This window comes from Gopherus flavomarginatus, chromosome 8, assembly GCF_025201925.1.
Source record: "Gopherus flavomarginatus isolate rGopFla2 chromosome 8, rGopFla2.mat.asm, whole genome shotgun sequence".
Taxonomy (NCBI): domain Eukaryota; kingdom Metazoa; phylum Chordata; order Testudines; family Testudinidae; genus Gopherus; species Gopherus flavomarginatus.
This window is the reverse complement of record NC_066624.1, coordinates 103,341,935-103,364,185: the sequence shown is the minus strand read 5'-3', so window position 1 is coordinate 103,364,185 and position 22,251 is coordinate 103,341,935. Positions and strand designations below refer to the sequence as shown.

At 39.6% G+C, this 22,251-nt stretch overlaps 1 protein-coding gene across 5 annotated transcripts in view; it reads right to left on the bottom strand.

Moving 5' to 3' along the window:
• Positions 1-22,251, bottom strand: part of PIK3CA (phosphatidylinositol-4,5-bisphosphate 3-kinase catalytic subunit alpha) — a 73,658-nt gene that overhangs the window by 12,977 nt on the left and 38,430 nt on the right. For all 5 annotated transcript variants that reach the window (XM_050965825.1, XM_050965822.1, XM_050965821.1 and 2 more), the window contains 4 exons: positions 20,160-20,245; positions 9,795-9,900; positions 8,144-8,296; positions 7,889-8,023 (listed from right to left, as the gene is read on the bottom strand). In XM_050965825.1, coding sequence (XP_050821782.1) covers positions 7,889-8,023; positions 8,144-8,296; positions 9,795-9,900; positions 20,160-20,245 — 480 coding nt within the window. The remainder of the gene's footprint in view (positions 1-7,888; positions 8,024-8,143; positions 8,297-9,794; positions 9,901-20,159; positions 20,246-22,251) is intronic.

Sequence of the window (22,251 nt, the reverse complement as noted above, 5' to 3'; positions counted from 1 at the left end):
AAGCTCTGTATTATATATTTTAAAAAGATGAAATAGTGCTAGCTTTACAGTGTTTTGATTTTTGTAACTGACTACAACCACGGGCAGGGATATCATTCCAAAGAAATTAGTTGGATGGGGGAACAACAGCAGTTGGCACACTACCATCAAATGAGATTCTAGCTAGAGCCCCATAAACAACAAGATGAAAGCAACAACTCCATCCCCATTTATCAAACTATTCAGGAAATCTGCTGCAAGGGGCAGAGAAAAAGCCAAGACTAGAGAAGCAGAATGTGGGGGAAAAAATAGTTGAATATGAGGTCTGAGACGAAGTGTGGAACATGTCCAGGAATCTTTGAAAATCAGCAGGAGAGTTTCAAATTGATTTCCAATGTGACTGTAAAGCCAGCGTTCGTTAATGCTGAACAGATTCCCCAAAGGGGTAGGGACACTCAAAGTAACTCCCAGGGGAGCTGGGTGTATCCAGCGATTGAGTTCATTTAGTGTTATTTCATGTGCTCAGAGCCTGTTACATAGATCCATTTTATAGATACAAAATAAAATAAACCAGCTTGGTCACTCATGACTCCTTGGCCCCTTCTTTCTTTCTCCCATAATTTAGTAAATTTTAGTCTATGATTGGTGTAAAACTTCTTCGTTTTACATCAAAATGCCAGGGTGATGCAGCTTCTGATATTTTGTTTGTGTGGAATGGTTTGCAGTGTAAAAAGACAGAATTCCTAAGGGGTTTCAGTGATGTAGAGCCACAATTCACAGAGCATAGTGAAATTTTTCATCTTAAACTTGTTTCCACCAAAACCCACAGATTTGACTGTGTTAAATTTGCTGAATTGTTTCAGATAAAAAAACCATCCAAAAAATTTAACCTATGTTTTATTACAACATTTTAAAAATGAAAGATTTCGGACTGATTGATTTTTGGATTCAAAACAACTGATTACATAAACCTCAATGAAGTTTAACAGAAAAAGCAAGCCATTTTTTTTTATTTTGAACTTTGTCTAAAAAAGTTTTGGGTCAACTCAAAATTCCTCCCATTTTTTTGGTACAACCAGCAAACGGAAAAATCACTTATTCATCCAGCTCTATTTCTAAGTGCTATCATTTTTGCCATTTATTTGTTGGAAGCTGAAATGCTCCAGAAACATCTAATTTTATTCAGCTGCACACATCTTTAAATCTTTCACATTTTGAGATCTTCAGGATGCATAGTTGTTATAAAATATGTAAAAGGAAAAGCCTCTTTGCCCTGTGAACCATGCATTAAAAACTAAATTTTGTCAAAAGTTCCCATTTTGTTGACAGAAACTCTCTTTCAGAGCTCGATTACTGGGTAACATCATTGTGGAACTACCTAGAACATCTTGGTATGAAGATTTCTGTAAGTGTGGCTGGTTCTCATTTGAGAAACAAGCCAAACTAGAATCATCCAGAGACAGACTGACATATTGTTTTGTCTTTTAAAGAGTATTATGCCTTAAAATGTACATAAAATATTTTAATGTAGAAGGAGCTGACAGATTATAGCCTACTGCTACCTACTGCCTGTTTAAAAAAAGGTACATAATAGATACTTAAGACTGGAAGTACTATGCTTTGCCTTCAGTTTTAGTTATGTCATTTTTTTGTTTACTGTATTATTATAGTTACTCACACAAGGCATGGATCATGGTGTTATATGGGGACATTTAAAAATGGCTTAAATTAAGTCATGAGCATTTCCAAAGGGAATGAACATACCACACTCCCTTGCAGCACATATCTACTGAAAATCCCTCCTTGACTTTTTCCCACCCATCTCCCACCCGATTAGTAATCCAGCCACTGTAGCCTGTGCACTTTAATGCAAGCAGCTTCTGAGGCAAGTGAATTGGAGTCAGATATGGGAAGAGGTAAATTCCTTAGAACTACCACCAGTGGAAATGGTTTTTTTTAAAAAGAACATGTAATAGATAAAGCACAATAATGTCTATTCCAAACGTCTCGGAGACATCAAAAACTGGGATATATATACTTGATGTTATGGCAAGAGACGCTATGAAAAAACAAAAACAAAAAAACCTAAGGCAAGAGAGAATTACGGGAAGTAAGTTAGTGGATAAAGGATTCATGCCATGAGTGGGGAAGCTATATATTCCATCAGATAAAAAAAGTCACACATTCATGTACTATTTATAAAATATGATTAAAAACTTTTTAAAAGCATGCATTTATCTAGCTTCTAGTAGAGGCTCATCGAAAGTAGAACAAAGCCAACTTAAAAATAAGGAAACAGAACTAGCATGCAATGCTACTGTCTAGAGTTAAAGCATCAACTAAAAGACAAACCACACTTCTGAAACTCCTTTTATAGCTGCAGCTGTTATAAACAATGAAGATTACTGTAACAAAGTGATTACAGAAAAATGATTTTTCAGTTTGTTTCTTTAGTTCGCTCTTTTTCCTACACAAGTTATTCAGTTTTCCTTCTTGTTTGTGTGGGTATTTGTTGAAAAGCAATCAGGCAAAGAAAAAAGAAAATTTGTTTGTATACTATACACATTAGTAAGTGGATTTTAGCGGATCAAGGGTAGCACTGGAAACTCATTTTTCAAAACTGACTAGATTTCAGGTTGACAGTTCCCCCTGTAAATTCAATGTAACAAAAAAGTTTCAGAAAGTGACTAGGAATCAGGAAGTTCAGTTCAAATCTAGATTTGCTTTTAATTCACTATAAATTTGGAAAAATCCCTACATTTTCTTGACTTTCACTTAATACCACTGTAAAATAAGATTATATAAAACTACACCTCTACCTCGATGTAACGCCACTCGATATAACACGAATTCGGATATAACACGTCGGGGGGGTGGGGCTGTGCACTCTGGTGGATCAAAGTAAGTTCAATATAACAGTTTCACCTATAACGCGGTAAGATTTTTTGGCTCCCAAGAACAGGTTATATCAAGGTAGAGGTGTATTTGCACATGTTGGATCATAAGACAAAATGTACCTGTATATTAGGTCAGAAAGTTCATGGTTTAGGTCAAGCCCAGTGGGAAAAGGCATTTATCCTGTTGAGGCCAACATCAAAAACTTGAAATTCTATGAAGTGTGGGACAGTAGATAATATATACATTTAATATTTGAGAAAGCTTCTGAAATATTTGACGTAACAATGGATCTATAAATGCTCCATTATAACAGTATCTATGCCTGATCTTAAATATTTCTACTAATTTATTGGTTAAAAGTGCAATGTAGTGCATTTCAAAATTAAACAAAAACACGTCTATTGTTTTGTATGTTAACAGAAGATGTTTTATAGACCACCATTATGGTAACTTGGCCTGGTGATTTCCACAGCATCTGGGACTAAACTTATTTAAAATTTTTGACAAGTATATTGGTGACTGGTAAACTCTAAGCCTGTGTTGGATCTTGAATGTGTAGCATGCATTGTCTTGTCCAAAGTTTTATTTTCACGTTACTTGGTGTTATTACTATTATACAGCCATAAACACACGCGGTACTTTACAGAACACACAGCTCCTGCCTCAAAGAGCTTACAAGATAAAAACAGGTAAGACAATAAAAGGAACAACAGGTATGATGTGGAAATATCAATAGTGATGAAACAAATTTAGGAAGACTTTATGAAATATGTTTTAAAGAGGGATGAGAAGGAGCAGCAAGAGGATACTTGGCAGACACGAAGGAGATTATTAGAGTTTTAGTAGGTAGCAATGTTAAGAAAAACAAAAAGAGAGAGAGTATGAGTAGCACTATGCAATACTGAATTGACATGGAAATGGATGCTAATACACCTTTCTCCACCTCTAACTGCTATGATCTCGCTCCTGAGTATTATAGGGATGAGCAAGCTGGTTCAGTAGGAAGTAAACCCACCTAACCTTGGAAAAACAAACCCTGAATATTTCTGAAGTTCAAAAAATATCACATCTTTGTTGTGCCTTTAAAAACTATTAGAATTTATACCTCTCTGCACTTTCTAGTTTCAGCTAAGGATAGAAGAAACAGTACTGAGGTGGCTATATTTGAGCCTTAAAGAAACCAGAAAGCCTCTAAAAAATTAAAAAGCATCTGTTCTTTCAAGATTTATAGTCAATCAAGAAGATACAAATATGTATCAGATATGCACCTCCAACTTCTAGATTCTCACACGACCATCCTGCAAGTCTGCCTCATTCCTACTTTAAAGCAGCTTCTGCAGTTGAGGTGAATTGGACTAGTAATTAATGAGCAGATTTGTGTCCATCTGTGATAATCAGAGGACCCCGCTACTAATCTGTCCCATAGATGGGAGAAAACTACAGCATTCTGGAATTACAACTCTCACCTATTGCATACTATTACTTTGACGTTGAAGAAAGAGAAATGGGGACAGTTAGGAGAGTGCTTTGTAATTTTTAAAGGTATCACAGTCATGGGCTCAAAGTAAGAACCTAGACAGGTTTCAGCTACTATAGAGATGAATATTTTAGAAACTACTAATTTACAAACCCTCACTATAGTCACTACTGACCTCTCCCTTGCCAATGCTAAGGACCATACACATTCTCTTCATGCTTTGCTACCTTTAATACTGTTGACCACCCAGCTGTCAAAACTATCTTCATCTTATGTGGACTTACAGCCCTTTCTTTCCTGGTTCTTCACCTGCATGTAATCTCCTTCAGTGTTGCCTTTGATTTATCATCACACTTCTTCAACTTTGTTGAGGTTTTTCAGAATCTGCCTCAGTCCCCCTTTTCTTTTCCTGTGCAACTTCTTACATAAGGATGATCTCTTATCACCTCTATGCCAGTGACTCTCAGATCTACCCCTCATCTATCAAGGACTGCATTTCTTCAGTATCTTCTGCTTCCTCAATCCTAGGCTGTCAAACGTGTAAACTCAGTCTTTTCTTCTTCACCCTTCCCCAGTTTCAGACAACTCCACTATCCCTTGGGTACTCACTCAAGCTCATAACTTTGGTATTATCTTAAAGTTGTCCCTCTCCTTCTCCTTTCACATGCAGGCCCTTATCAAACCTTGTCACATCTCTTCCTATGTTACCACCAAAATCGGTCTCTTGTTCCCACTGCTATGCCTTTTTGTTCATAAAGTAACATCAGTCATGTTACCTTAATTTTCTGTCAACTTTGTCCCTCCTTTCCCTTTTGCATTCCTCTTTCTGATCACAATTTAAAGTAGGAGGCTCTTCAAGGAAGGGACTGTGCCTTTATTTCTTTGTATACTTATTTCCTTCACACTTTTGATCATGTAAGTTACAAAAGTGATAATGATAGCCAATATTGTAGTTAGGTAACTAAATTCACATTTAGGCACCTAATAAAATGAACTGACTCAGAGGTACTGAGCACCCACTGCTCCAATCAGATTCAAAACTTCTCAACCTCTCTGAAAATCAGGCCACTTAGGGTCAGATCATGCCTAGCACTAACAAAGGAACTGGAGTGGGGTGGGGAGGAGAAATCGATCTAAGTTACGCAACTTCAGCTACAAGTAGACGTACTTAGATCGACTTACCGTGGTGTCTTCACTACGGTGAGTCGACCGCTGCCGCTCCCCCGTCGACTCTGCCTGCGCCTCTCGCCGAGCTGGAGTACAGGAGTCGACGGGAGAGTGCTCGGGGATCGATTTATCGCGTCTAGACTAGACGCGATAAAAATCGATCCCTGCTGGATCGATCGCTGCCCACCGATCCGGCCGGTAGTGAAGACATACCCTCAGCTTCAGTGACACCTGATCAAGGTGGAATGATTTAAATCAAGGCAATTTAAATAATCAATTTTAAACAGCTTTTCCATTTCTACTTCAACTGTTTTCTAAAGAAAGATGCATTCTCATCGGTTGATATAACCATTAAAATATGCTGATTTACAACTAAATAGAACTAGATTTGGTACAATATAACAGTTACTTAAGCAATTATATATAGCTTAATATTTTCAGATTCTTATTAATTGTACGTTTAGCATGTTAGAAAATGGTGAATGATATATTGCCTATTTACTAGATAATTAATTTTTTGCTCATGATTTGTGTCGAGCTGTATTAAGATAGCAACTAGAATTTAATTAAAACAGCATATGCAATTTTTATTATACAAAACAAGCCCTTAATACTGTACATGACCTACTGTGCCATATTCATAAAGCTTGATCTCAAAAGTTAAAGATTTTTTCCCCCATTTTCATTCTTCATAAAAAAGCAGCCTTTAACTCAGTTTTTGGTAGAGGCTCATGGATTCAGCATATTTATTTCTCATTTAAAATGTTTTAAGAGATAATAAGTTTAGGATTTAACATTTTGTATTACATTCAGATTTCATTTTAAAGAGTTATTTTTAAAAAACAATTTAAATAAAATGTAAAGTATCTACTAAAAATTATGTTTTAGTTTTTCAAAAGAAATCATCGATTTCTGTTCACTCTGCACCTGATGGTCCCACGGGCAGTGTGCCTATATTACCCTTTCCCCTCTTATTCAGGACTGCATCTTAAAGACACAATTTATTCCTTATTTATCTGCAAAATATGACACCCAAGTCTGAATTCTGTGTGCTTCTTTTAAAGAAGTAAAGTGCACATAACTCTAGGCACCTACGTTTGAAGCTTTGGCCAATAATGGTAATAGAAGGAGCCTGCAATATGTAGACAACACAGAGCCCTACTTATCATTCATCATACATGGCCATGCCACTACCACTAGGGCTGCCCAGTGCCTGGATAAGATCAGCTCAAAGACAAAACAGCTGGTTGAAGCTGAACTCAAGCAAGACCGAGGTTGCGCTCGTGGGCAGAGGAAAGCATTTTGAAGAGTTTGCAGACACAGTGCAGTCCATGCTGACCAACATTTTCAAATTAATTTCAGGGAGATTTGTGGAGGCAGCCAGGCCAAATTTGATGGAGTGGCATTGCGACCTGGCTCTTGGGATGGCAGCGCCACTCATGTTTGGCCCAGCCAGAACAAAACAGATGTACAAAATAAAATAGTCTGAATGGTTTGGAAAAGCACTTGGCATCAGTCTTCTAAGGTCATACCATATACTCATGGCCCAACTGGATTCTGAAGTAAACTGGACCTAAACTACCATTTTTAGGTTTCAGTGCCAACAGTCTTTTGACATGACTGAGTTTACATCTAAGAGCTACTGTTGCAGGAAGAAAACACTGAATTGGTTTTCATTCACATTTTTGAGGTTTTCAACTTAATCATCAGGGCTAGAAATATAATTTAATTAAAAAAAACAAGGAAGCTCAGCATTTGAAGCAAGAGATAGATTTGGTGGTAAATTTCAAGGCCACTGAATCACAGAATGCATGGGACTCAGTTCAAGACACTGTATCTCTGACTGCTAATAAAGTTAACTTTTGGCAGTTTGGTAGAACATAAAACTTAGAGATCAACATTGCCAAAGAAGTTACGAGCATATTACAGACTATAAAAAAGATTTTTCAAAGATAAAACCTATATACAACAGGAAAGAAATTGTGGGAGGGCGCAGAGATAGGGAAAAATTAGAAGAAATAGTGCCACTGATGGAGAAGCTAACCCTATTACATTTTTTTCAAAATTAACGTAATGTTCTGACATCCAGACAAATTGTTTATATAAGCTGGAAAAAAGTCCAGAACTGTTTGCACGGTAAGACACAGTTATATCCTTAAAAGATTTTGGTTGATCAGTGAAGCATCAATATGTTTTACTGCATGAGACAGAACCTGTTTGCCATTTTTTGTCTGGTATTTATCAAAAAAAAATTTGGCTTCATGTATTTTGATATAAAACATATTTCCCCCCACAAATAAAGCACTTCAAAATGTGCAAATATTTTGAAGTTTTAGTAACTAATCCTGGAAAGTAAATTCCCCTTACCAGCCCCGCATGGCTGTAGTTAAACCCTAGTTCTCGAGATATAGTCCAATTGGCATGTTCTTCAATCACTGTCATGTCTGGAAACTTTACAGGGCTGCTAAACCAATCAAATTCCAGCTCTAAACATGGAGTTTCCTGAGGAAAAAAGAATTTTCATGATTGTTCTGAAACAAATTATAAATTAGAAATCACTATAATCTGAACAAGTAGACGTGTTACACTAAGGCTGAAATGAGAATATAAGCATCAATTTACCTTATTTGGATTTGACCCAGTAACGCCAATAGGATTTAGCAGATCTTCCAGCCCATGAGGCACAGGCCACAGATTCAAAGCCATTTTCCCAGACACAAGAGTGTCTGTATAATCAAACATGTTTATATTTCCCCAAGCCAATGGGCAGTGTTCCTTAAAAAGATCAAATGATCATTAATAAATGAGAGTGAAGAGTGATCAAGTTATAGTACAATATTGGATTTCAAGGAATAACGAGAGGAGGAAAAATTTTTAAAAAACTGAACTATGGAATCACACAATCATAAAATAGATCAAAACACTATTTGTATTGTAGTGCATTGACACTATGGGAAGTCAGAAATAATATAATTTATCAAAATGAAAGCCAGCATAGTTAACAGCCACTATTTTTCCTACATTTTTGACTTGCTTGTTTGTTATATCTTGATTTCTAAGTTTTCTAACCAAGAAAAACAACAAACACATGCTCATGAAAGTCATATGTATGCATGCTGAATCAGACATTTCTCAATACTTTTTTCAGGTAATCTTGTCTGGATATCAGGTGTCAGCTGGATTCAGGAAAATAGTGTAGTAGAACCTTGCTATTAAGAATAAATAATGTATTACCGTAATTAATTTTTTAAGTTAGCAAAAAGAGCAAAGCAAACAATTAAAAGGCAAGAACTACATTGCAAGTTGTACTCTGTTCATTTTGACAAATCTAGTTTTAATTATTTGTGATAATACTTAATTTACACAATATATTACAGAACATATTACAAGATTTGTTATGGGACATCATTACAACACTATGTCTCTGCTATTAAACCCTTACTGTCAAATGTGGAGAGACAGTGTGTGAGAAAGTATGGATTATCAAATATGTAGGTTAGCAGAGAGCAAATTATGACAGTTGTAGCATATTTCCCTGTGAGACTTCAAACCACTGTTTTGTCAGCTGCTGTGACAATCATTTCAAAGAACACAATCTAAACAGTTAAGCTGCCTACCAGGATTTTTTTCCTCAAGTAAGTCTTTCAAGGATTTTAAACTGCAAAGTCTTATACACTCACAAACTAACATATAAAAATGGATGGTATATCAGAACACACCCACACACATACTTAAGACCAAACTTTTTGAGCCTGGATGCTTAAAGTTAGGATCCAAAACCTACATTTTAGGCACCCTCAGAAAAGTTTGCCTTTTTTTTTTTTTTTGTTTCAAATTGCTTAGCAACCTCAACTCCCATTTAAGTCAAAAGGAGATACAAGCGCTCAGCACCTTCTCTCTCTCTCACACACACACTCCCTCTACCTGTATTTTTTAGGCACCTAAGAATGGCTTGAGGAACCTAACTTTAGGCACCCACGTTTGAAAATTTTGGCCTAACCCCTTCTGTTCAACAATACAGACCACAATTAGTGCTGCATGGATAATACACAACAAATATATCAGGTAACAAAAAAAATTAATTTGCAGTCAATAAAGAGAAGTTTCTATACATCTTAGGTAATATTTTAATCAAATAAAAATTCAAGAAAATAAAAGATTTTGGTAAGACCAACTTCTATTGAAGTGTTGGCCAACTGTTCTTCCCAAACTTGGCTGCCTGGAGTTTTATCTTACAACACTTTAGAGCTATTAAAATTATTAAATATTTTACCTCCTTAGCCCCCTTTCTTCCCTTAACAGAGCAGATGGAAAGGCAAAGCCGAGCAGCCCGTGGGAGATCAGGAATGTACATGTCATATGACAGCCATTCATTCCATCTGTGAGATTTTAAAAGTAAAATAAAAACCAGGGTAAAACAGATAAAACTCAGTACACTTTAGTTAGTAAATAGCCACAACTTGATATGGAAAAATCAGAATTTGGTCCTCCTCCAAGGATATTAAATATATACTTCTACTCTAGAAGAGCATCATCATCAAAATGGCTCTGACTAAACAGATCAGCCTCCTGCATGTATTCAGTCACGTCTACTGCTTTTAGTCACCAAAGTCCTTACTGCTTTTTACTCTGGTTCGCCCTGCAGAACCAATGTCGCTCAGAGAAAGTGAGCTGGATTTTATTCCTTCTTGGGCATCTCATCAGTAGAATTGTTTACCAAATTTAATCAACACTTGTGCAGACTCCCCGACTGTAATTGTCAATGTAGGCCTAGTCTGAAGACATTGGTTTGCATGGTTATTATTGAGGATTTAATTTGGCCTACACAATCTCTAACTATTCATGAAGATGCATACGAAGTAAAGAAGTTGGCCGGACTCTCAGAGTCCAGTTTGAGTCACAAGAGCTAGTTAGAAGAAAATGTGTTTCTACTTGTAAACTCAGTATTGGGATCATTTGGAAACAAAAAATGCCATATTTATAGTTACATTACAATATATAGTCACCACTTTTAAGCACTTTAGTAGGCTTAAGTCGAGCAAAAAAATCTAAGCACCATAGAACATGATATAACTAATATGTAAGGCTGCGGGTTTGTCATGGAGGTCGCGGATTCCGTGACTTTCTGTGACCTCTGTGACTTCTGCAGTGGCCAGCGCACCTGGCTCAGGGGCAGCTCAGGCAGCCCCTGTACTACTGCTAGGTCAGTCTTGGACCCCTGCGCCCCCGCCAGCAGCAGTTTGGGTGTGTGGGGGGGCAGGCGGCTGAGGCATGGGATGGGGTGAGGCGGGCTCTGGGTGGCGCTTGCCTGGGGGGCCCTTTGGAACTAGCGACATCACCCTTGCTCTGCTGCTAGGCAGAGGCGTGGCCAGGCAGCTCTGCATGCTGCTTCTGCCCAGAGCACTGGCTTTACAGCTCCCATTGGCCAAGAACCACAGCCAAGGGGAGCTGTGGGGACAGCGCCTGGCCATGCCTCTGCCAAGCAGCTGAGCAAGGGGGGTGTCACCATTTCTAGGGAGCCCCCCAGATAAACGCCACCCAGAGCCTGCCTCACCCTGTCCTGTACCCCCTCCCACACCTAAACTCTGCTGTTGCTCGGGGGGAGGGGAGGGAGGCATGGAACCAGGTAGGGAGCCTGCTGGGCCTGCCAACCCCCACGCCCCAACACTAGCAGGGGATCCCAGCCTGTGCGCCACCATCTATGTCCCACCAGCACCAGCAGGGGTCCTGCCCCCCTGCAACAGCCAGGCTGCCCTTCCCCAGCACCTGCAGGGCCGCCAGGGACCCCCCCGCCCCGCAAATTTTATTCACTGGTATTTTTAGTGAAAGTATGGACAGGTCACAGGCCATGAATTTTTGTTTACTGCCCATGACTTACTTGTGACTTTTACTGAAAATACCCATGACTAAAACGTAGCCATATTAATATGTAAATAGACGCTCTCTGAAGAAACCCACTCCCCTCCCAAGTTGTAAAGGAAGTATTGTCACAGACAAGTGGAAGAAAAAAAAAATTCAATTCTGAGGATATAAATGCTAAGAGGAAATAAATGAATGAAAAACTGTCATACATCATTTACATTTAGTAAAAACCAGTGTCTCATCACTCTTCTCCCTGCTGTACACTTCCTTTTCCCGGGTATGATAAAATACTGTGTTTTCTTCTCAAGGTTAAGTTTCGCTACAAATTTGGTATTTATAGATTCATAGACTCTAGGACTGGAAGGGACCTCGAGAGGTCATCGAGTCCAGTCCCCTGCCCTCATGGCAGGACCAAATACTGTCTAGACCATCCCTAATAGACATTTATCTAACCTACTCTTAAATATCTCCAGAGATGGAGATTCCACAACCTCCCTAGGCAATTTTATTCCAGTGTTTAACTACCCTGACAGTTAGGAACTTTTTCCTAATGTCCAACCTAAATCTCCCTTGCTGCAGTTTAAGCGCATTGCTTCTTGTTCTGTCATTAGAGGCTAAGGTGAACAAGTTTTCTCCCTCCTCCTGATGACACCGTTTTAGATACCTGAAAACTGCTATCATGTCCCCTCTCAGTCTTCTCTTTTCCAAACTAAATAAACCCAATTGTTTCAGCCTTCCTTCATAGGTCATGTTCTCAAGACCTTTAATCATTCCTGTTGCTCTTCTCTGGACTCTCTCCAATTTTTCCACATCTTATTTGTATTTACTAAATGTCAACAAGCTACAGCAGTGGTTTTCAACCTGTGGTCTGTGGATCCTTGGGAGTCTGTAGACTATGTCTAAGATTTCCAAAGGGGTCAGCCTCTCCATTTGAAATTTTTTAACGGTCCGCAAATGAAAAAAGGTTGAATATCACTGATCTACAGCAATACTTCCTTTACAACAGTGTAATAACAAGAATAATTTCCTAGCGAGCTAATGGATACTTTCCAAATATTTGCATAGCTATATTAATTATGATTCTGCTGAATTGTACACTAGTAAACTGCACAGGAAACAATTAACACTGGAGAAGAATAGCTGAATTTAGTACAGGATGTCTGTTAGCCAATGAAAGTCAGAGAAGCCTGAAGAACAGTGAGTGCAACCTGTTTCAATTACTGCACTGTAACTAATAAAATCAGGCTGTAAAGACTGTTATAATTACAAACGAGAGAAAAGGTTTCTTCAAATACTTCATTTTACAGAGCAGCGGGATTGAAATTTTGCTGTCTTCCATAAGTGACAGTAGGGGTTTCATCTCAATAGCTCCCCAGCATTACACACTCTGTACATGAAGGAAATTTCTGGAGTTCGATCACTTTTTAACCTCCATATAAATAATAAAACGGGAACATACTCTACTCTCTGCTACAAACACTAATTCTGGGGTTACTCCACTAAAGTTAATGGAGTTACTTCAGATTTACACTTGGGTGTCAAAGAGCAGAGTTTGGCTCTACAGAACTACCAAGTATTATCATTATTATTGTTGTTATAGACTTCTTAAAACATGTTGAATATATCAACTGATATGTTTGGCTATTGCCCTACAAAAGCAAAGATGCATAATTATATTTTCTTTGTTGGGTTGCCAAGTTGGATTTCCTCTGTTCGAAACGGGCATCAGCTTTTAAAAATTGACTATGCTCATGGAAGAACTGAAAAGCTAACACAAAATGCTAAAATGCAGCATTTTCAAAGCAAACATTAAGTTCTTAAAAGTTGCAAGTGTACCAGTAGTGCTCCCTTAGTCCTACATAGACCTTACTCTTTGGATTTCTGCTTAAAAGGAGACTGATATTATTTAAGAACATAAGAACGGCCATACTGGATCAGACTAAAGGTCCATCTAGCCCAGTATCCTGTCTTCTGACAGTGGCCAATGCCAGGTGCCCCAGAGAGAATGAATAGAACCAGTAATAATCAAGTGATCCATCTCGTTGCCCATTCCCAGCTTCTGGCAAAGAGAGGCTAGGGATACCATCCTTGCCCATCCTAGCTAATAGCCATTGATAGACCTATCCTCCATGAATTTATTTAGTTCTTTTTTGAACCTTATTATAGTCTTGGCCTTCACAACATCCTCTGGCAAGGAGTTCTGCAGCTTGACTGTGCGTTGGGTGAAAAAATACTTTTGTGTTTGTTTTAAACCTCCTGCCTATTAATTTCATTTGGTGGCCCCTAGTTCTTGTGTTACCTGTATTATTGTAGCACCTTGAAGCCTGAAGTCATGGCTCAGGAACCCACTGTGCTGCTAAGTGGAAGGACAGTTCCTTCCACAAACAGCTTGTAATCTAAGTGTAAAACCAAGAGACAAAACAAATGGATACAGATAGATGGGGGAATATAAGGACACAATGACACAACAATGGTCAGAATGACAGGCTGTGGCCTCTGTGCACCAGTGGCCTAGTTTTTGTCCAGTTTTTTGGAGCCATCACAGAAAAGGAGAGAGTTGGAAGGAGGATATTGATGTAGCTTTGCAGCTATTTACTCAGAACTCCTCTAATGTGTAAGGGTCAGCATGGGAGAAAGCACGAAGGTGTTTGAAAACTTAACAGTTAGAGGATGGATGCTGTCATCATTGACCAGTCAGAGGCAAGAATCAACATCTTGGTAGTGAATGAGAGATGATAGGTAGTGCAGGCTGCAAGGGGCTCTGAAAGGGAAGATGAGTTACAGGTTTGATGCAAGAGAGAAGGGGGAAGTCAGTGGAAAGCCATAAAGAAAGGGGTGACATGGTTAAAGCAACAGGCTTTTGCAGCAGCATTCTGAACGGTAAGACTGAATTTACCAAGGCCAGAGAAAAGGCTATTGCAGTATTTGAGACACGCATTGATGAAAGGCTGGACAAGAGTTTTAGTTGTGTGAATAGATGGGCAAGGTTATATCTTGGGGTTGTCATGTAGAAAGAATCAACAAGACATTGATGTAGGTTGGATGTGAGGATCTAGAGAGAGGTCCGAGTCAAAGATGACACCAGATTATGTGTATGAGCAACACACAGGCAAGTGGGGTTGTCCACAGGAAAAAGAAAAGAGGCAGCTGGGAGGCCTTCAAGGGGAAGATAAAGAGCTCTCTTGTAGCCATGTTGCACCTGAGCTGACTGCAAGACAGCCAAAAGGCTATTTCAGAGAGAAATGCTAAGATATTAGTTTGGACAGAAGGAGACAGGAGTAGAAAGGTAGATCTGTGAGGTGGCCCATAGAGTTGAATTTGTGTTTGTGGAGGAGATTACCCAGAGAAAGAGGTGCAGAGGGAGAAGAGAAGGGGAGCAAAGACAGAGCCTTGCAGAATTCCCCACAAAATTGGGAGACAGCATGATGAAGATCCTCCAAAGGACACGCTGAAGGAGCAATGAGAGAGTTAGGAGGAGAACTAGGAGAGGGAGAAAACAGTTATGGAAGCTAAGGGAGGATAAGATTTCAAGAAGAAGAGAATGGTCAACTATCAGGTCAACGAGGATAAGGATGGAGTACTAGTTCTGAGATATAGCTAAGAAGAGACCATTGGCAAGAGCAGTTTCAGTTGAGAGCAAGAGACAGAAGCTGGACTGCAGAGGGTCTACGATGGAACTAGAAAGGAGGAACTCCAGACAGCAATTGTAAACAATCTGTTCAATAACCTTAGAAATAAAAGGCAAAAGGGAGATAAGGTGGTAGTTGAGATGTAATTAAATTGGAGAAGTAGAGTTGTTCAGCTAGGAAGATGGCAGAACTTAGAGAGGAAAGAACAAATCTGTAGTGAAGGAAGGTCAGCCTCGTCACAGAATTTCTGCTAGAGATGCTCCATGGCATGGGAGCAGGAACAGAGGAAGCAGCTATTGAGAGTGAGCCAGGACTAGGGAGATGGTAGGGCGGACCTTGCAATGGGAAAGAGGAGCAAAAGGGTAAGGATGGAGGAGAGGAGAAACAGAGAATCAACCACCACAACCATAGAAGAGAGGGCTGAAAGCAGACAAGTTGTTAGCATTGGATTGAAAATAAGAATGTCAGAATGTCCATCCCAGGACATACCAAGGGTCCATCTAGGCCAGTATTCTGTTTTACAACAGTAGCTGGTGCCAGATGCTTCAGCGGGAGTGAACAGAACAGGGCAATTGTTGAGTGATCCATCCCCTGCCATCCAGTCCCAGCTCCTGGAAGCCAGAGGCTTAGGGACACTCAGAGCATGGGATTGCATCCCTGATCATCTTGGCCAATGGCCACTGATGGACCTATCCTCCATGAACTTATCTAGTTCTTTTTTGAACTTAGTTTGGCCTTCATAACATCTTCTGGCAACAAGTTCCAAAGGTTGACTGTGCGTTGTGTGAAATGCTTCCTTTTCTTTGTTTTAAACTTGCTGCTTTCAATTTTATCCTGTGACCCCCTGGTTCTTGTGTTACACGAAGGGACAAACAACACCCCCTTACTCATTTCCTCCACACCATTCATGATTTTATAGACTTCTAGTCTATCCCCATTCGGTCGTCTCTTTTTCCAAGCTGAACAGTTCCAGTCCTTTTCTCTCTCCTCATATGGAAGCTGTTTCATACCCCTAATCACTTTTATTGCCCTTCTCTGTACCCTTTTCATTTCTAATATATCTTTTTTTGAGATGGGGCAACCAAAACTGAACGCAGTATTCAAAGTATGGGCATACCATGGCTTTATATAGTGTCATTATGATATTTTCTGTCTTATTATCTAACCCTTTCCTAATGGTTCCTAACATTGTTAGCTTTAACTGCAGCTGCACATTAAGCAGATATTTGCAGAAAACTATCCACAATGACACCAAGATCTCTTTCTTGAGTGATAACTAATTTAGACCCCATCAGTTTGTATATAGAGTTGGGATTATATTTTCCAGCGTGTATTACTTTGCATTTATCAACACTAAATATCATCTGCGATTTTGCTGCCCAGTTACCCAGTTTTGTGAAATCCTTTTCTAATTCTTCAACGTCTGCTTTGGACCTAGCTATCTTGAGTAATTTTGTACTTTTCTACTTCACGGTTTACTCCTTTCTCCAGATCATTTATGAATATGTTGAACATCATTGGTCCCTGTATAAACTCTTGAGGGACACCACTATTTACTCTCTCCATTGTGAAAACTGACCCCTTGTCTTCTTTTTACCAGTTACTGATCCATGAGAGAAACTTTCTTCTTATCCCATGACTGTTTACTGTGCTTAAGACCCTTTCGTGAGGGACCTTGTCAAAGGCTTTCTGAAAGTCCAAGTACACTATATGCACTGGATCACCCTTGCTCAGATGCTTGTTGACCCCCTCAAAATAATTCTAATAGATTCTTTCCATTCAAAACACGGAAAGGTCAAGTGACAGGGGGAGTGTGCCAATAACCGATATTGGAAAAGACCAAGTGATGGTCTGAGAGGGGGAACTCAGCAACAGAGAGATCAGAGCTTGGTGAATTTCCACCTCAATAGCTCTTTTGGTGAATGGGAGAGTTGAACCAAGGCTAACAAGATCATCCATTTTCCTATTAACAATATGCAGGTCACATTAGATTTTTTTTTTTTTTAAAACCATTTGTATTGTTTACTCAGCATGGATAAAGAAACTAGACCAGTCTGTTTATAGTCAATTCACTTTCTGGTCCTCATGAACCCAGTATAGTGCTGCTATGTTTGGTTTCTTGTCTTGGGTGGATGAAGCTCCCCTGCAAGAGGCTAATGCAAAAGGGATACGGATGCAGATTCTGGAATGCAAATGAGCTATATCAAGTGATCTAATCCTCCACCAAGAGAAAAGGGTGGCCCGTCATGAAGCTTATGATGAGTTAAACTTCAGAGGCAGCGGCTGTCAGTATAAGCCACCTTCATTTCCATCCACATGATCTTCTTAGGGATGGAAAAACAAAAGTGTGCCCAGCCTCTCACAGAGTAGGGAGCTAAAGTAGAGCATGGTTGAAAAGATTCCCTTTAAGTGGATTCATCTGCAGTCACTACAGAACTACACAACTCAGAACCCCTGATACAGCCGCAATCCCTGTTGTTGGCTGCTAGGGATATGGAGGGACAACTTTTTCTGAAAGTTCCTTTCCCTGAAATTACAATACAGGGGGAAAATGGCTACCTTGGAGCTTTGGAGAAGCGGCAGTGGCTGAAGACAATGGAAAAACTTTTTTAATGAATATGAATGTTCTGGACTAACACCTTTCATCATTCTTTCCCTAAAGAGACTTCCTTCCCAAACATCGATACACTCACTATATTAACACTGCAGATAAACTGAACAGCAGCAATTGAGAGAGAGAAATTATTTTTCAATAGCCATATATTATATAATTAACAGGCCTAACAGAATATCTATTCATTCTCTTGGAGAGCAGTACTGTTTGCAAACACAATTTAAGTACCAACTAAAACTCTTCTAAAGACATGCAAGGTCAATCAGACAGAAAATGTGAATTTGGAATTATTTTTGAAAACACTCTGGGTCTGATCCAGACAGATACTGAGGCCCCACAAATATCATTAGAGCCAGAGAGCGAGTATTGAAGAAATTGCAAAGTACTTTTTAGAGATTAAGACCTTTTGTTTTAAATTCACTGGCATACATTTGTACCACGCACATTTTGTATTTACATCACCACTATTTGAAATTCCACATTTCGTTTTTAGACACAAATGAAAATAGTTTAATCTATTTAGGTTTTCAAATCAATTAATTTCTATTCTAGTGAATTGCTCTCTGATCTTCTCTTTGCCTAGTAGCTCTTCTTTACATGGGCCACACTGTATGTCAATTCTACCTTTTCCTTATTTTTATTTATACACTTTTCTCTTCTCACTTACAAAACTCTTTTCTCTAACAGTATCTATTCCTATATTTTGTAAAGCTCTTTCTATTCCCTGTCCTGCCATATTTCAGGGGCATCCTAATTCCAGACTTCCAGTTGCCCTGAAGCCCTAACACCATTTCCCCCTCCCTAGTGGCTTGTGTTGGGTTGGTGGCCATCGATTAATCACAATCCAACATGTTGATAGTGAAAAAAGTTTCCACTTAAAGCAGGGATCTCAAACTCAAACCACCACGAGGGCCACATGAGGACTAGTACGTTGGCGCAAGGGCCACAACACTGAAACCTTTTCATACGACGATACAGAAGTATAGTAAAACATGAAATATACCATATATATTATATATATAAAATTACACACACACACACTATATCCTATGCTATTAAAAGTCAATTTATTAACTTTAAAAACTAATGCAAAAAGGGTTTTAATAAAATATAAACACCTGTAACTATTCCTTATGTGGTCAATAACACTGACGATGATCTACACTAACAGTCAATCAACATAGCTGTAATGGCAGAAACTTTTTATATTAACTATTCTTACAAAATACATTGCCACTTTTTACAAACATTCTTCCCAACTACTCACAGCACAGAATCATACATGCTGAACTTCATACCTCAGACTGTTCATCTAGTCCATGAGGCCCGCCCCTGCCCTGCCTCTTCCCACCCGTTCCCCACCCCATTCCAACCCCCTTCCCCAAAGTCCCTGCCCCTATTCCAACCCCTTCCCCAAATCTCTGCCCCGGCCCTGCCTCTTCTCCCCCTCCTCCCGAGCATGCCGCATCCCTGCTCCTAACCCCTCTCCCCTGGAAAGTCCTAAGTACCACCAAACAGCTGTGAAGTAGGCAGAGGAGCGGGGACGCAGCGCACTCAGGAGGGAAGGATGAGGGAGGTGGGGGGTGAGGGGATCTTGGCTGCTGGTGGAGTGGGTGCCTATGGTAGGCCACAGGACATAACTTCGCGGGCCACATTGTGTTTGAGACTCCTGGCAAAAGTGTAGTTTTATTTTGAGAAAAGCGATTCTATTAAACTGCATTGTGAGGTTCCCTGTTTATTATGCCTCACTCACTGAAAAACAATTGCCCAAACAGATTGTTTGTATTATGATATTGCCTAGGAACCCCAGTCATGTACCCAGATTCTAGTTGGAGATCAACAGAACAAAGTGGTAGAAAACAATGTGTTAAGCAGCCAGCTCTGCAAACACACCTTGGGATCTGAAAGTCAAGCTATGTTTGTCTTTTTGTCATAGTGATAGATTCTGCAGGGCAAACACTTGTGTAACCCTCTGAAAAGAACTGCTGCATGTTACAAACAGAATTTGAACTTGCAATTGGAGCTTTGCTAACAAGTCACAAGCCAGAACAGAATCCAGCTCAATTTCCAGTAGCTATGCTGGTTCTGTATTGTAAAACAAAAAGCGGAAATGGTGCAAATTTTTGGGTCACAGACAAAACTGAATACACGTAGAGAACAGACCTGTTGAGTAAAAGGTTGCTGCTTTTACATAACATTTTACAAGACAAAATGAAGATCTGCAAAGCCTAATCCAATTAAACAAATTTGTAAATGGAAATGAGTGATCAATTTAAAAGGAAAACTCCAGTGATTTCTTAGACAGCTATACACATGCTAAATAAGAACGTTTTTCATTTATGATAAATGATTTTCAGTACCTCCTTTTAGAAAATAAGGCTGCTTTCTCCCTCGGTGGGGCCTACTATCTTAATGATACTCCCCAGCCAAGGACCCTGCTTGATGGTAAAAAGTGGTACTGACAGAATCTATTTCTGCTTTAGAAAACTTTGGAAATCAGATTTCCCTGAATTGTTACAGTAACATTATTTACCTGGGATTGGAACAAGGTACCCTTTGAGTATTCACATTGTCACATAATGGTTCTCCTCCATGGTAGATACCAGTTCGGACATAGATCTGAAAATAACGTGTTTAAGCATTAGCACCTGAATTTATTTGAATACTAGACCCTAGTCTGAACAAAGGTTTTACTGTAAATACCAACACTGTTAGATGCTGATTAAAACCATGTGTCACACTTTAATTTCTATCAATTTGAGAAAAAGCTATATGGCATAAATGAGTTCACATACTGTAAAGTACTCCTACTGTGCTTCTGGAAGAAAATTTTAGTTTACTATCTCTGCATCACCATTTCAAAGTTAGTTATGACTACATTTCAAATAATAACTTTAAGTAGTAACATAACTGGAATTTATCCTTGATTACCAGGGCAAGCCATGGGGATGGAAGGATAAACTGGGCAACTTCCAAGCACACAAAAGAGCTAGAGTGGTAACAGTTTATGCTGAATACAATTATCCCCCTTGTTTTTTCTCTTTCAAGTAAGGGTAGTAAACTCGTCCACAGAACTGTTCAAACTTGTCCCAGTTCTTACAGTAATGGCTCTTAAAGCATAGAATTTGTTGTTTTAAGATACACAAGAAACATCCTTACTTAGTTTTTCCTGCTTCTCCCCAGGTTTATTTTAGATAAATCACCAAATTAAGACCTGATACTACAAATTACTAAGCATTCAACTCAGAACCTCAATGCTTTGGGTTTCACAGACTAAGCTACAGTAGTATGTAAAAAGGGAAAATTTTAGAAGTTTTATGATGCTTCTTATTAAATGACTAAGACCAAAATTCTCAGATTTGGGTGTCTAAAACAAGTGGCCTAATTTTCTAATATGTCATGTAATTCCTAGTACCCACTGAAATCAATGTCAGCTGAGGGTGCTAAAAAACTCTGAAAAATCAGGTAATGTATTAGGATACCTAAAGGAAGATTTAGGTATTTCAGGCAGCTAAGTTTGAAAGCATAGGCCTGAATTTAAAGGTGGCATTGAGAGCAGCGTGTGTGCACACCACTTTCAACTTCCGGAAGATACTTTCAGTTTTGTTTTGTTTCTTAAAGAGGCGTTTATGTGGACTTTTCAAATACATTGCAGCTTAACCATGATTTTTTCCTTATTTGATAGTCTACCACAGGGGTGGGTAAACTTTATGGCCCGAGGCCACATCTGGGAATAGAAATTGTATGGCGGACCATGTTGGCTTTGCGAACAGGGGCTGCTAACAGGGAAGTTTCGCAAGGGAGTTCTCCAGGTGAAGGAGGAGCAACTACAGCACCCTTGCGGTAAGTGGCTGTCTGTAGTGTGTGTTTGTGTTTGAGGTTACTTGCTGTGTGCTGTGTGTGTGTTTGTCTGTTTGTTTGGTTGTTTGAAGAACTGTGTGCTGTGGCTGGCAGTTGGAAGCTGTGAGCTTCAAAGTAGGGTTTGAAAGCTAGAAGCCTCTGTTAATTGGCAGAGCCTTAGTCAGTGCGCGGAACTATCAAGAAGGCCAGGGCTTTATAAAGCAGTGTGCAAGCAACCAGGGAGCTTTGTGACCAGGGGCTGCTAACAGGGAGTTTCGCAAGGGAGTTTGGAAGGGGAGTGGGAAGGGGGCAAGGTTCACTTGCTGTTCTTTAAAACCTGTAAACTAAACTACATTCAAAACTTCTTGATTTAAACAAAGCCCTTTCATTAACTAGGTAGCTGCAGGAGACAATGCAGGCAGAAGCCCAGCAGCGGGGGTGGGGGGGGTGGGGGGGGAGGAAGAAGTGTCCAAATTATTGTGCTGAGTGCAGCATGTATGATTACCTGCCCTGTGGGCAGGTGGCATGTGTGTCCATTTGGTGCAAGGAGCTCCTAGCCCTCAGAGACCACGTACGGGCTTTGAAGGCCAGGGTAGCAGAGCTGGAAGAGCTAAGGGAGGCAGAGAGGTATGCTGATGAGGCTTTCCAGGACACTGTAGAATTGTCCCACCTCCGGTCAGACAGCCCCTGCCTGCACTGTTGAGGAGGATGAAAGGCCCAGGGAAGCAGACAGTCAATGAGAGGAGAGGGAAACCTTTCCATAGTTTGGACCCTCCTTCCAGATG